The 16,033-nt window shown below is 51.9% G+C and overlaps 1 protein-coding gene across 1 annotated transcript in view; it reads left to right on the forward strand.

Annotated features, from left to right (window-relative positions):
- Positions 1 to 334: 334 nt before the first annotated feature.
- Positions 335 to 16,033, forward strand: part of KLHL25 (kelch like family member 25) — a 30,913-nt gene continuing 15,214 nt past the window's right edge. Inside the window, exons 1-2 of the mRNA XM_080396204.1 lie at positions 335 to 928; positions 11,642 to 13,471. Coding sequence (XP_080252330.1) covers positions 11,659 to 13,428 — 1,770 coding nt within the window. The 5' untranslated portion in view covers positions 335 to 928; positions 11,642 to 11,658 and the 3' untranslated portion in view covers positions 13,429 to 13,471. The remainder of the gene's footprint in view (positions 929 to 11,641; positions 13,472 to 16,033) is intronic.

A 16,033-nucleotide genomic window follows, 5' to 3' on the forward strand; every position in this document is an offset into this window, starting at 1 on the left:
CCATTACTTGTGACCGAGTATAGGGAGTAGGGCCGGTCTCCCACCCGATCCCAAGCTCCCTGCAAATCCTTGCAGGTGCGGGCACCCCGTGGGACTCTGTCAACCTTCACGTCCCCCACGTGCTGAAGTTTTGCTGAGATGAAGCCAGAGATTTCAGGAATCGGCCTGAATCCGAGCAGCGCTTGGCTGGCTCGGGCCGTCCTGCTGCAGGCTGGGGCTGAGGGTGGGTGGGTGACAGCAGGGACAACACACCGCGCTCCTGCTGGACGTGGGGGGCTGAGAGCACCGAGTCCTGCCCCGGGAGCACCGCGAGCAGCTGAGCTCTGACCGGTGCAAGGGCCAGGGTCGGAGGGGAAGGGTTTCTGCCGCGGGGATGCCACGGGTGGCCTCACAAAGGCAGTCCCAGCGGTTACGCAGCGGGGTGCCAGCGCAGAGCAAACCCCCGCAAACCCGCCGGGAAATCCCCAGCCCGCCGGCGTGGGGGCTGCGACACCCCGGCGGAGCTGCTCCGCAGGGCAGACACAACGGAAGGCGGGCTTTAGGACCTGGGGAGTTCCGGGCCACCCTCGTCCCGCCCCCAAGCCGCCTTCCTGTCCTGCTATTGGCCGCTACTCTCCGCCTGCGCCCGCCCCCTCCCATGCGCCGCTCCGCAGGGGGCCGAGCCGGCGGGGCGCGTCACGTTCTGGGCGCGCCCTGAGTGGCCGCGGCGGCGGCCGGCCCCGCCCCCGGAGCCCCACGCGAGGCAGGATCCCCCCGCCGGTTACATTGTGCCCAGGCGGAGCGCGGGGCCGGGCCGCCGCGCATCGCCCCACGCGTGGGCCGGGACCGCCCCGCACCGCCCCGCGGCCGCCCGCCGCCTCCCGCCGCCTCCCTCCGCCCTGCGCGGCCGGGGCTTCGGCTCCCGGCGCTGTCGGCGCGCAGCGAGCGGGTGAGTGACTCTCCCGGGCTGGGGCGGGGGGGAAGGCGCCGTTCCCGAGCCGGCTCCGGCCCCGGCCCCGCTTGGCCAGGCCGGGTTGGCCTCTGCCGGGCTTTGGGGGCCAGGGGAGGGCAGGGGGCTGCCGGCCGGCGGCGGGGCACCCCGGCAGGAGGCACCCGCATGCCCGGGCTCCAAGCGGCGGGCTCAGCTGGTATGCAAGGCTGGCAGCGAGCTGGGCAGGGAGGTGGGGGCTTTGCTCTTCTAAAGCAAAAAAAAAAAAAAAAAAAAAAAGTGATCTGCTAAATACTCGTCTTGGAGAATATGGAATTGAGGCGGTTGCTTTTCCCTTTTCGTTTTCCCTTCTCCATCTGTCCCTCGCAAGCCTGCCCCAGCCGGCACAGTGACACCAGCGCCCGGAGCCGGGCCGGCAGGGGTGGGCAGGGGTGGGTGGATGGCTGAGCTGAGCTGGCAGGGGAGAAAAAATAGTTGTGTACCCCTGCTGTCCTTACAGGCCCCTCCAGATTTAACAAAGCTAAAAGCCCGTTCGGTAGGTTTGGGGTTTTTTTTAAATTTATGTCGTCCATCCACTTGCAGCTGTAGTTGGGCTGGGGGGCTTGGGCCAGCCAAATCTCTGCTTGCAAAATCTCCCGTCCTCAGCCTTCCCGCAGCAGACACCTGAATGGTTCGTGCGTTTCGTACGGCGAGCCCTGGCTTCATAACCGGTTTCTATTCTCTTATCTGGCGACCTCTGCGTGTCTTCTCTTGCGACCTGCTGCAGTCACTCCTTGGTCAGGGTGCCATGGGCCACCACTGTTGTAGTCTCTATCCGAGCGTACCTGTTGCTCTCCAGGACAGACCCAGAGCTGCTGGAAGAACAGGCAGCTCTATAACCTTTATACTTTGACAACTTCCCTTGTCTTCGCCCTCCTTCCTGTTTCTTGTGACACTTGTTTTTATTGAACTTACCTAAGGAGCAACCCGAGATGTGTGTAACACACCCTGCGGGGTTCTGGTGGCGGCCAGCTGCTCCTGGCAGCTCAGCTGTGTTATCCATTGCTGCGCTGGGCCCTCTGAGTAGGTGTAAAACAGGCCTGATCTCCCCAGCTTTCTTTTCTCTGTCCATCTCTCAAGGGGTCTGACTCCTTGGTGAGAGGGGACCCTTTCTGGGGCCTCTCTGATTTCCTTGTTCTGTTTGCTGCTTAAGATCAAATCTTATCTGAAAACACATTTTGTCTCTTTTGTGTCTTTTAACCCTAACCATCTGCTCTGGTTTATCTCTGTGATAAGGCCATACTGAGTAAAATACGTGGGGAGGAGGCATAGGTGGAAGTTTGCTCTGCAGCGGGAAGGTGTGAGGTGGGCACAAGAGTGAAAATTATGAATGAGAGTGAAACAAAGAGTGAAATCGGCCGCAGAAACAAATCAGTTGCACCTGGGGGCACAGGAGACCGTAAGCAGCTTCGGGACTGAGGTACTTAAATTTCCTATCCCTCTTTTGTTCATATTCTCAAGTATTTGAGATTATATTGTTATCTGAAGTCCTGCGTGGCATGCCCCACGGTAGCCTCCCGTGCTGTGTTGGGGGCAGGTTCAGGTAGCTCAGGCAGTGGGGACGGTGCCTCAGGTGTGCTTTTGGGGAGCAGGTCAGGCCAGTTGAAAATCCTTCGACTGAAGGAGCTAGGCAAATGAAATTCATGAAGGCAGACAGCTTGGGAACAGATGACAAGATGCTGCATGACACATACTCCAGACGTGTTAAAATGAGCATGTGTCTGATACTCCAGCACTGGAGGGAGCATGTGATGTGAGTGCTGGACACGGTGGGAGCGCGGAGTGTGTGCACGTCCATGTGTCCATACGTACGTGTGAATTATGATAGCATTTTTGTCCCTGCAGTGGTAACCTGCTGCTCCCCAAAGCCTGCGGAAGTCCAGGTCCTGCTCAGCAGCCAGAGGAGGTTTTAGGCAACGTACAGGAGGTAGGTGAGTGAAACAGGAAGGGCAGGATGCGGCCATCTGTGGAGGTGGAAGAAGACGGGCAGCATGTTGCGAGATGAGGAGGGAAGTGGCAGCATTACAAAAGAGAGGGTGTTGAGCAGTGCCTTGGCCTTGGGCATGAGTAGGTGGAGCAGGACAGGACGGGCAGAGCTGGCCCGGGGTGTCCGCGGTGTCGGCTGACGCTCGGGGATTGTGGAAGGGGCAGGTTTGAAGAAGCAGTGTCAGCACTCGAGCTGAGGAGTAGATTTCCTCCCGTCTTTTATAGACTGTAATTGAATTGCAGAGGACGTCGCTGGCATTGCTTAAAACAGTGGCTGCAAGAATGCTGGCCAGGAAGCATTTAGCTGTAACAAACTGCCCCAAGCCCCCTGGCCTGACGTTTAACCACCCTCGCATCGGTCTGTCTTTTCTTATCAACTTTATATCCCCACAGAGACTATTAGTATCACTCCAGCCAGTACAGGCTGCTCTGTCTTCCCTGCATCTCTCAAGCCTGGGAACGCTGCATGTCCCAAACCACCGTCTGCTTGCTGACCGTTAGACTTTGCAAAGACTTCCAGTTTTCTATGACAGCCTGTCAGATTGTGGCAAGGCAAATTTATTACTGTAGCACACTGGCAATCACTCTGGTTTGTTTTGCAATGTGTCCACAGATGCCCAGGATAGCCTCGGCTGCAGCAGCGCTCCCATGCTGGTCCAGAACTTGCAGGCTGAGCGTGTGGTTTGATGCTGTTAGTACTGAAATGAAAAAAGCAGAGATGGGTGTCACATTTGTTCTTTCTGTCCGGAGCCAGAGGGCAATGAGCAGCGCTCTGTCTTGCAGCCCCAGCCCCTTCAATACCTGTCAGTGCTTTGCAGTCTAGTTGGGAATGGCTGTCTTCCGTGCCCAGCCACGTGCGGGGCTAATCAGTTTAGGAGGCATGAGGGCCCCCCATCTCCAAGGCTCTGAAGGCTGGCCAGAATTGCAAACGAGCCCCTGCAGATCGAACCTGGCAGTTGCACCGAGATCTTCTGCCTGGTAGGGGCGTGGGGAAGACGAAGCAAAACCCCGGGTTAACTCACCGGGCACAAAACTGAAATCCTGCCGTGACAGCAGGCAGACAGACCCGTTTGGTACCAGCGTCTGTTGCAGGGCTTCTGGTTAGCCTGACCATTGGAGCCACCAGCTCTGCCAGCCTCAGCGCGGGGAGCCGGGCACAGCCCACAGAGAGTGGGAGGATCTGAATGTGCTTTCTGGAGTCAGCAGCTTGCGGTGGTTATTCTGGCATTAATTTGATGTATACCACATCTCATCTTCTAAACTCTCCCTGGGAAGTGGCATGTGGTTCCGCTCCTCTATATTTGAAGTACCAAAGGCCTTTTGCCTTCGCAGCACGTTAGCAAGTTGGCTTGCTTGAAAAGGACTTTATCCTGCCCAGATGGGGCTGGGGTCGATACTGTGATGAAGTAGATTGTTTCCATTCTGGAGCCTTTTCGAGCATAATTCGGGCAACCGGACTGCATGCTTCCTCTGCAGCCCCCCATTCATTTTGCAAAGCGACTGTGATTGATCTGGCAGAATGGGCTTTATTCAGTAGTGGAGCCAGAGGGCTGGGGGGGGAGGAGAAAACCCCACAGCAGCCTCTGAAACGAATCATGGGCTCTGAAAAGATCCACTGGGGTTAAGGCGTAGCAATGAAAAGCTATTGTCTGGAGCCTGGACTGTGGCTAAAAGCATTATTTATCCCCATTTGGATGGTGGTTGTAGGAGGGTGTGGTATTCCCAGGAACTGCAAAGCCAGTGTGCTTAGTGGTGAATGTGAACTTTATTTGATTGCCTCACAGGTAGCTCAAGAAGCTTTATGGAAGATCTCAGTTGCTAAGTAGCAAGTCCAACATCTGATTTGCAAATCAAACTGCATGTATTGCATGCAAAGCGGATTTCCTACGGGTATTTTTATTTTGGTTGGAACATGGTCGCCTTTGGCTCAGATTAGTTCATGTCTTACAGATTTGAGGCACTACTGCCCCTTTTACCAGTGCTTTTGCAAGATAGAACAAGAACCTCACTAATTGGTACAGCTTGGCAATACTGCTTTTGTTCTCTGTAGTAAGTGGCATTCAGTAGATTCTTGTGGTGGCTTTGGGCTCAGAGTGGAGCACGGGTTTAAAGGGAGGAATGGTGGGTACTGGTGAGAATGGGGTACGAAGCAGTGATGGACAGACCAAGTTTCTGAGTGCAGCTTTGCTTTACCGAGCATGTCGATGTTCAGATATGTGCCCGGACCTTCTCTAGACAATGATCTCCTGGAGCCTACAGAATTGGGCTTGGAAAACCTCCCAGTTTCTGTCTGAGCAAACAGAAGGAGCCTTTCACATGGTCTCTCTGTTTTCTGTCTAGGATATACAGGCTAGGCTAGAAAGTGAGAATCGAGAAGAAATGATAACGATGCCTTCCATTCTCAAAGGCTGGGGCAGGATCAGAAATTCTGTGCTGGGGGGATGGAGTCAGTGGTCTTTCCTTTGCTTGCCTGTGTGAAAATGTGATGAAACAAGAGTTTGTCAGGAAGGCCAAATCCAGCTCTGCAACAGAGATACCCTCTGATTCACAGCAGTTGCGTTGCTGGAATTCCAGCATGCAAAATCACAGTTGCATCTTTGCTGCGTTAGTCATCCTGAAGAAAACAAGAACAGATTTGGCTGACATGGGAAAACCACTGAATTCACCGGAATTGCTGGCAATGACCTGATTTGTTAGGGAGCAAAGTCTGCATCCAGGCACGCAGGAGCATGGACAGAGCAGGCAGCGTGCCTGGGAGATGGTGTGGGGAAGGTCCTTTGCTGCCCACCTGGCAGCAGCCCAGGCTCCACGCTCGGCAAGTGCAGTGCTGCACCAAATGCCAGGTGCTATTTTAATTCCTTTCATCTCAAGCACTCTTTACAGAAGGGCATTATTAGTGTCGAGCATTTCAAGCAGTTCCAAGTTGTGTACCTGATAGTCCGCTGTGTTACGCAAGGACACGAACATCATCTGAAAAAAATGTGTTCCTTCCCATTTCTTGCTTTTCCGTCTCCCTCCCCCGTCATCTTTTCCTGTTTTCTGTTGGTTTTTTTCTGCTTTTGAAGCTCGAGCAGTGTCTGTGAGCACGCGAATGCCTGCATGTAATAGATCCCCCTTCTCCAATCTTTTGACGGTCTCCAATGCCGGAAAATTGCATCTGAAATGCAGCTGTATCTGGGTTCTGTGTTTGACCAGCGTGTTGCCACACTGCTTTTTCTCCTCTAAGTGGCTTTGCAAGGAGCTCACCTTCGTGAAGGCAACGCAATAGGTGACTTTAGATTTCTAGTTTGCTACTCTGTACAGTAAAAAGGGGGAAATCTGTTCTATACCAGTAACTTTGCCCTGGGATGATGCTGCTGGCCTAAGCACCGGGTGGTGGAGTCCGTGAAAGGCGTTGGAAAGGTACAGACATTTGGGATGAGGAGCAGTCACACTACTAATGGGTAGAGAATTTATCCTACCGCTTCTAGGGGGAAGGTGAACTTTGGCTGAATTCAAGACAGCATTTCACCCCAGAGGGTTGGTATTGTGAAATTAGAGAGAAAATAAAAACGAACCTTTGCGCCTGCCTCCCTGCAAAAGCAGCCATCGCTGGCTGCTCCAGGCGGGTCTGCTCTGGTTTGGAAGGAGCCAGCTATAGGTTGTAGTGCAGTCTATACGTGGAGGGCCTGTATGGCTGACTGCTTGGCAATGCATCTCTGCCGTGGCGCGAGCAGCTTCTTCCAGGTCTTTTGAGCTAAGCCAGCAGGGAACCTTACTGCTTATTTATTTACTTATTTACAGCTTTACATAGTTCATGGTTGAGTGGGGCAAAACGGAACGTGTCGTGCTTGCTGCTTCTCTGGAAGTCTGATGGGCGAACAGAAAGTGCCAGCTCTGGTTCATGGGATTTGGGCTCTTTGTCGGTGTTTAGCCAACCTTCACGGTCTTGGGAGAACGCTTATAAATCCTGTAGTTTTGCCCTCTAAGCAGAAGTGATTCTTGATCCCCTGAAGTCCCACTGGGGAACGTCGTATTTGCTGTCGGATACTGTCCTCTTGAAAAGCAGCAGCGTTGCAGCTGGCAACTCCCTGCAGATAGCAAATGTGACTGGAGGTGTGTGGACAGCCCGCTGGTTTAAGGTGGAGAGGGGAAACCCTCGCCTAGCTAAATATAGGCCATGTATCAATAGTCCTTCCCAGCCCTCCTCTCGTTTGTAGCTCTTGTGACGGGGGACCAGGGCCTGATACAGCTTCCAAGAAGCCGATTTCTAAGTGCCGCTTGGATTTTTCAAGAGGTGATGGAGTGTTTCTCCTACGTGACCTGTACCAGCAGGGCTCCAGCATGGTGACACACCGGCCTGGGAGGGACAGTGTTTTGCTGGGGCATGGTTTGTAGGGGGCAAGAGGCGCTCGGGCGGGAGCGCTGGGGCTGTTGTTCGGGTGCGGAGTTCGGCCAGCCCTGTGGTCTTGTTTTTTTCCCCTTGTTCTGTGTGCCAGCTTTGTCCTGTCCAGAGAGACCGCTGGGCTGTTTTGGTCATGAGCTGAGATTCAAGGGGTCTTTTCTCCCTGAGCCAACTCCTACCCTCCTTCGGGGTTGCTGTCTGCCCTGCGTGGGTGAGGGGAAGGATTTCCAAAGCGCCCTTATCGTGCTCTGCTGGAAAAAAACCCTGCCTTTCCTATACCTGCTGTACAACGGCTGCAGACAGCCAGGGGAGTACCGGAGCCAGCACACAGCGCTGGGTATCTGTCAGAAAGCTGGTGCCCCTCTGCCCTCATCCATATGGAAGAAGGGTTATCGTCTGCCTCATGCAGTAAGATCCTTCTAAAAGGCTATGCAGTAGACATTTATTTTTTCAATAACTGCCTTTCGAAGGAAAAAAATAAATTCAGCATGGAGAAATCCAAGATCCAGTTTGTTCAGGTCATGCCTTCTGCTGTTCACGTTGACACGTCTGTTCTGGTGACAACTTTCTGCATGATAGAGGATGTCGCTGGGAGCTCCGATAACCCCCTGAGTTCTCGTAGAGCAGGTGGGAGCTTGGCAGGGGCCACTGACAGCTTTCTTTGTGCAAAATATTCCTCACTCTGAGCAGTTCTGTTTTTTCTCTTTAGCTCAGTAGCTGGGTAAGGCAAACGAGGGACGTGGTGGGGGCCAAATTCTGCTCTGCATGCATCTGCTTCAGAGAAGTTCCTATAAAAGCACATGTCACGGGTCCAGCCTGTTCGTCGCTGCAGTTAAATATTGCTTAAATTGGAGCACACATGTGCGCATCATGAAAAATGTAGAAGGTCCTTTGAGTTACAGGCTTCTGAGGTTTATAAGGCTGTTACATTTTGGAAGAAACCCATCAGATGAAATAGCTGCTGCCTGCAGTTTCTGTTTATCTGATATGGGTGGGATGGTGCCAAGTTCTCTGGTAGACTGAGAGATGCAGCGGGGTGTGTTTGTGAGGGGAAGAATTAATACCTGCCACTTCTCTGCTTGTGCCCACCTATAGCAGGCATGCAAGAAGCCCTCAAAACAAGGTGTTTGGAAGTTGCTGAAAACCGCAGGCGAAACTTGCTGGTGAGATGGCTGACACGGGAGTTCAGAGGCTGCTTTGGTTTCGGTTTAATAGTCTGTCTAGCCCTGCTGATCTGTGACCGGTGACATTAGTGTCATAACCTGGCTCCAGGAGGAGCCAAGTAAAGGGGCCGTGGCTGTGGCCCATTTAGCGCTCAGGCTTGCAGCTGTACTGGGGGATCAGTTGGTGCCTGTAGTGGGACAAGGTGATATGAAGAGCAGTGCTAATGGCGACTGGACTGGAACCTGCCCACTTATTCCCTGGATGCTGTTCAATACCCGTTGGATAGAAATATTATTGGGTTACCCAGTGCCCTGGGCAAGATGTTTGATGTTAGAAGCTTGAGGTTTTTTTATATATATGTATGTGTGTGTACATATATGTGTCTGTATATATATAAAGTGGCTCTGCTGCAGCTTTTATATAGATATTTTTAATTTCTAAATGACCTGCTCCTTCCACGCTGAGCAGTGGCTTCGCTAATCTTAGTGTCAGAAAAAATGATGCTGCCTTCCTGCAATCTTTTTGTTTGTTTCGATAGCTGTCCTATATAAATTGCCTTAATACATTGTGCATAAGCAGATCAAAGGTTAACACTGGACAGCTGACCGGATCTGCAGGCAAAGAAAGCGATAGCAATGGCAGGTGGTTTCTGAGGTTGTAGGAACAGGAACCTAAATCAATAGCTTTTAGCAGACTCATAAATGTTTCATTTGTATTCCTTGCTTCTGCGTTACAGAGCTTTGACACAGAAATCCATATCACCTCTTAAATTAGTCTTGTCCCTGCACTGGATGTAGGTGTTAGAAACCATTTCCCTCAGATGCACTTCAAAGTGCTGCTCCGTGATGGCGTTTTCCTTCCTCTTTTGGAGCCTGGATCCTGCGCAGCCTCATCACAAGGGGAGTGAGCTCGGTGGCCTCGGCTGCGGGCTGCAGGGATTTTGGCGACGAGCATGCACATATCCAACCCGAATATCCGTGTCAGTGCTCCTGCCTGGTTCAGAGACCGAGCAGAAGCTGTGGCTGCTCGGGCAAGCTATCGTTTCTGCACAGAGAGGCCTTTTCCTTGGACTGTGACACAGCCCTGAGGAGGGAGTGAGGCCTCAGGAAGACCAACCTCAATAACTCACGGCCGCGGGTGCAGAAGGAGGGATGTGCCCACAACTATTTGTCGGATTTGGACTCTTGGAGGTGCTGGAGAAGCAGGGGGTAGGAAATGCACGGGCAGAGCGTGAGTCAGGCAGCTTATCTGGCCATCCACCTCCGCTTGAGGTCATCCACCCGTGGAGCGTGGGAGGCTTGTGCGGCTCCAGGTCTCGGCCAGGTCAAGGCTGTGACCTGCCAGCAGTCTGGGAGCACCGTGTCCGTTCTTGGCATTCCGTGGCTTCCCCCGGGACCCTGAGTGCAGCCAGCTCCGGCTGGCCGGGGGGACAGGGCTGATCTGTAGACCTTGTGCTTGCAGGGGAGAAAGACCCTTGGGAAACCTCGGGCTGCAAAATGCAAGTTAAAAAAACCAACCGAAAAACAACAACAAGAAGAACCCAACTAAAAACCCTTCCCCAGCTAGATCCGTGTGGGTAATTACTGATTTCTAAACAGTTAGGTGGGTGGAGGGGCATGCCGTGGAATTTTAGCCCCGGTGTTTGCAGCCTGCAAAGCAAAAGTGCAGTGTTTTGGGGAAGGCAGGGTAGAAAAGGGATAGAAAAATAGTGTGGGGTGAGAGAGGAGATGCAGCAGAGCTGGACACAGTTTCTCAAGCAAGCCCTTTTTCCTGGGAATTAGGCCCACTTTCCCCAGGCTGTAGCTGTTCCCGGTGGCTGCCCTGTGTTGGCAGGGAAGCTGAGCTGAAGGTGGCAGCCCCTGATGCTCCTGGGCATCCCAACAGGGTCCTGCCTGCCCTGAGAGATGAAACGCTCCTGGGACAATTCAGACACCACCCCGAGTTCTGACATGCCCCATTTTTAGCCCCTTTAGTGAGCTGCCCACCTGCAAACTCTACTTTTAGCCAGGAAGAGTCTCTTTTACTGAGAAACGCATCTAGTGTCGTGCCTGTGATGGCTTTGCTGTGTCCGCTGCCACGGGGGCCTGGAGCAGAGGCACAGCAGGCTGACCCTGTTTTTTGTTTTTTGTTTTTTTTGTTTGTTTGTTTTTTTTTTTTTTTTCTTTTTTTTTTCTTTTGGACTGATTTTTCAAACCTTAAGACAGTTGTGCTACTAAGTTCAGTACTGACTTTCTGCTGTAAGAGGACTGTGTCTGCTTTAGTTAAATGGGGAACAAAATAGAGCTGGCTAAAATATTTTGGAGTAAATTACTTGGATTTTATCATCTAAGTAGTATTAATTTGATTGGTCCAAAGGGTTTTTTCTTCTACAGGCAAGGTTAGGTATCAGGTAGCACTTAAATGAAATAGTAGCTAATAAAAGCCTTGTGTTTGCTTCTGCCTGTCTGTTAAAAAGCATGATTTAGCTGTCTCTGTTGTCTTATTCTCTGATGTCAATCTGTCCTGCGAAATGTTTGAGTCACATGAAGTGTCTGGTGAGTTTTACCAACAAAAACTACAATGAAAGGGTTTGGTAAAATTTGTTCAAAACTTTTGGCTTGTGCGTGTAGCTAAATATTCTATAAATAAAACCTGTAGTGATTGCCTTTCCTAAACCTGCACTAATCTTCATTAAAATCAGAAGCCAAACTTGATTTCTGCTGAGCCAAGAGCAGACCGATGCCCTTTCTCCTGGATAGAGTGCTCTCTTAATGCTGTTTTCTAAGGAAAAGTAACTCTTCTGCGGTTTGCCAATACCCTCCAGGGGCTGTTGAGACAATTTACCATCAAGTTTGGGTTTTGATTGCTTCACTTTGTTGCTCTGTTGCTGAAACCAAAGTGCAGAATTTCCCCCTTCACCCGGCTCTGCCTTCCCACCCTGCTCAGCCTCAGCTAAATTTTTGGAGGGTGTGGGGGTGCAGGAGGCACGGGCTCTGCAAGCCAGGGTGCAGGAGCACCCGCAGAGCAGGAGAGTCAGCTGGTGCTCCATGTCTGAGGTCCATTGACAGTCTACCAGGGTTGCATAGCGAATGCATATATTCTCCGTGCCTTACGTCAGTAATGACAAGGGAATAACGTTTCTTCTCTTTGTTTCTTTGCAGGCAAGAGCTCTGTCATCATGTCAGTCAGCGTCCACGAGAACCGTAAATCCCGGACTAGCACCGGCTCCATGAACATCTTGCTTTTTCACAAAGCTTCCCACCCGGACTGCGTCTTGTCCCATCTGAACACCCTGCGGAAGCACTGCATGTTCACCGATGTCACCCTTTGGGCAGGAAACAGGTCGTTCCCGTGTCATCGGGCAGTGCTGGCTGCCTCCAGCAGATACTTCGAAGCCATGTTTAGCAATGGCCTCCGGGAGAGCCTGGATGATGAGGTGAACTTCCATGACAGCCTCCACCCAGAGGTGCTGGAGCTACTGCTGGACTTTGCTTATTCCTCTCGGATCATCATCAATGAGGAGAATGCCGAGTCCCTCCTGGAGGCTGGAGACATGCTGCAGTTCCACGACGTCCGAGACGCGGCGGCCGAGTTCCTGGAGAAGAACCTCTACCCTTCCAACTGCCTGGGCATGATGCTGCTCTCGGATGCCCATCAGTGCCGGCGGCTCTATGAACTCTCCTGGAGGATGTGCCTGGTCAACTTTGAGACTGTTCACAAGAGTGAGGACTTCAACAACCTTTCCAAGGACACTCTGCTGGACCTCATTTCCAGCGATGAGCTGGAAATAGAGGATGAAGAAAAGGTCTTTAAGGCTGTCATCCAGTGGGTGAAATACGATCTGGATGAGCGGAAAGCTTATCTCCCAGAACTTCTGAGGAATGTTCGTCTGGCCTTGCTTCCTTCTGAATGCCTCAAGGAGGCCTTGGCTTGTGAGGACTTGATCATGGTGGACGAAAGGAACAAGCTTGTCTTGGATGAAGCTATTCAGTGCAAGAAGAAGATCCTCCAGAATGATGGGGTGGTCACCAGTCCCTGTGCCAGGCCTCGCAAAGCTGGGCACACCTTGCTGATCCTGGGAGGACAGACCTTCATGTGTGATAAGATCTACCAAGTGGATCACAAAGCCAAGGAGATTATCCCCAAAGCAGACCTGCCGAGTCCCCGGAAGGAGTTTAGTGCCTGTGCCATCGGCTGCAAAGTGTATATCACTGGAGGCAGGGGCTCCGAGAACGGGGTCTCGAAAGACGTGTGGGTGTACGACACTGTTCATGAGGAATGGTCAAAAGCAGCCCCAATGTTAATAGCTCGGTTTGGGCATGGCTCGGCTGAATTGGAAAACTGCCTGTACGTGGTTGGCGGGCACACTGCAGTAGCTGGAATCTTCCCTGCATCTCCTTCGGTTTCCTTGAAGCAAGTAGAGAAGTACGATCCCCTGTCCAACAAATGGACGATGGTGGCTCCTTTGAGAGACGGAGTGAGCAACGCTGCGGTGGTGAGCGCCAGGCTCAAGCTGTTTGTCTTCGGTGGGACCAGCATTCACCGAGACTTGGCGTCCAAAGTCCAGTGCTATGATCCAGCTGAGAATCGGTGGATGATCAAAGCTGAGTGCCCACAGCCCTGGCGCTACACGGCAGCTGCTGTCCTGGGCAGCCAGATTTTCATCATGGGAGGAGACACCGAGTTCACGGCAGCATCCGCCTACCGCTTTGACTGCGAAACAGACCAGTGGACGCGCATTGGGGACATGACAGCCAAGCGCATGTCATGCCACGCTTTGGCCTCGGGGAATAAACTCTACGTGGTGGGAGGTTACTTTGGCACTCAGAGATGCAAAACGCTGGACTGCTACGACCCTACATCAGACACGTGGAACTGTATCACAACGGTGCCTTACTCACTCATCCCCACAGCTTTTGTCAGCACTTGGAAGCACTTGCCATCATGATGAGGGTCAGGGCGCGGGGGCTTGTATCCAGGAGGTCAATAAGGTAAGGGTCTTCTCCTCTTAAATTGAAACTTGCTGTCTTGCCTCAATTGCATCTGCAACACGCCATGCCAAAGCCACGGGTTCCAGGTTGCTCATGTTTTACGAGAAGGGTACGTTTAAAGGTGGGATGCGGCGCCAGAAAAGAATAATCGCCTCTGTTGTAAGTCGAGCTAGCTCCGGGTTTCTCTTGTTTCCAGATGATCCTCCCGGTATCTTAAGAGGTACATCTATGTGGATGGTTGCCAGCAGGCCACAGCTCCTCTCCCTGTGCTCCAGGCTAGCTGGATGTGCCAGCGTCATCCTTCTGTGGGTGGGTAGGGGAGGGCAGATGTGTCCACGCCTGCTCTCACCGCTGTCACCGTGGAATGCATCCTCTCCCCGTGCGGTTGAGGGGTTAAGTTTTCCAAAAGCGCTTGCATGCAGGTCCTGGGAGATACGAAGGTAACAAGTGCTTTGGAAAAAGTCTCAGTAGTTCGATATCTTTGTTGTGTATCTGGGTGATTTATTTGAAGCTGAAGCATATGTAGGCAAGTGACCCTTGGGATGCTGGCAAACGCTGGATCTCTTTTTATGCGCTGTATTTATATTTCAGTGGGTAGCAGAGGCAAAAGCTTAGAAGCCATGATGTATTTGATGGTCCTGGTGTTTATTTAACATCCAAACTGTTGCTTGTTAAATCAGAACTTCTGAGACTTCTGTGTGAGACCTGAGTGGGAGGGAAGGGGTTTTGTAACCAGAAGAAGAATGTGTTTATCGGTGTTTGGGGGTGTGTGAGAGTAAGAAAGTCGGTGGGAACTGACGATGTCCTGTCTCATTCTGGTGCTCCGGTTCTTGCTTGCTCGGAGAAGGTGCTGTTGCAAAGCCACAGGGTCGGGGCTGTTGATTCCTCCTCTCTCCTCCCCAGTGGGGGATGTCTGGTTGCCGTTTGGGTTAGCAGTTTCACTCCACAGAGCTTTGTGCGTCTTCACCAATCTGTGCTGAGATGCAGCTGGCCGGAAAGGCCAAAAGCTCTTCTCACCTTGCATTGTGAAAGCAGGTACTGACACGGGCAACGCTTGGGTAGCATCATCTTCCCAGGAAGCCTGTAACACCTCTGCTAGCTCAGTCTGCAGGTTTCACAGTGCCAGCAACACACACAACCCTGCTTTGGTGGCTGGGGAGTGCATCCCAGCTGGCTGAAGGACCTGGGAAACTCTCGCGTATGGGGGCGGGATTGACAAGCTTTGCTTACGGTTTTATTTGGAAAGTGGGCACTGTGGGGAGGGAAATTCTTCCATAGACTCATCAAAATCCACTTCACTTAACAGGGGGAGGAAGGAATGCTGCCTAAACCCTCTAACACCCTCTCGCTTCCCTGCTTCCCACTCGGTGTGGTTGGTGCGCCTGGGAATCGCCCAGCGGGTGAAATTACAGGCATCTCCCAGTGAGCATCTCTTTTGATGCCAACTGGGAACCAAGGAGGAGCTGCTGGCACCTCTGGCATTTGCCCAACATGACCACCTGCTTTTCTCAGGGGGAAAAGAAGCACCCATTATTTTTTGATTAATGGCCTTTGATTTGTGTAACACCTGGTTTTAACATGGGTTGGACCACAGTGAGGGCAAGGGCAAGAGTGGAAGGGGTTAAAATGAGATCTCCGAGAGCTTTCCCAGCACTGGAAGATAATGGCCTTTCCAAATTCTCCTCCTCAGGCGTTGCCTAGCATCTGTCGCAGTGGCTCAGTAATCTAATTAACTGCCACTCCACTATTAAATGTTGCAGCAAGGAGTGTGAGGACTCCATCATTTTCAGCTCCGGTCAATGGGGCCTCCCATTAAGAGCTATCCTAGAGCTGAAAATTAATTTTCTCTGGTGGCAGATGCATCTGAATATTAAAGCTCCGCACCAGCCGTACTGCTGGGGATAGGAATAGGGAACGTTTTCAGGTGCAAGTTGGTTCTTCAGCCACTGAATAAAAAGCAGTCTCCAAAGTCACAGAGATGTTATTTTCCTCTCCTACCTTTTTTCCTCCGTACTGTATGTGCGTTGCTCCGATCTAATAAACAGCCGTGTGGGGGTTGTGAAGGTAGTTTTTGTCCCCCTGTAATCTGGGGGCTGGCATAAACACAAAAAAACTAGGAACTGTAATATGCCAACCTGCAAATGAAACTGGTGAAAAGTCACTGTGTGATTTTGGCTTCGCTTCCACTCTTTGGTTGGAAGTAGGATTTAAAATATACGTGAGTTCTTGCCATACAGAATGTCTCTTCATGTTATTTTTCTTGAGATTAATTTTTTTTTTTTTAACTTAAGTTATTGTTATGGCCCTAACCACTGTGACAGCTGCTTAAATAAAGCACCAAGATGGGTGGGTGAAGGCCACACCTGAATGTCTGTGATGTGCTGCATTGTCCATGCTGCACCAGCCGTGTCCCACGTGCTTGCCTTGGTTGTCCTGGCTGCCTCTGTGCCAAAACTGGGCCCAGGAACTGGGGTAACTGGCTATAGGATCCTGCAACTACCCTGTTGATCGTCTGGCTGAGGGGTCTTCTTGGCTTGTAGCTTCCACCACGTAAGGTCTCTG

Source organism: Falco punctatus, assembly GCF_963210335.1.
Source record: "Falco punctatus genome assembly, chromosome: 7".
NCBI classification, from domain to species: Eukaryota; Metazoa; Chordata; class Aves; order Falconiformes; family Falconidae; genus Falco; species Falco punctatus.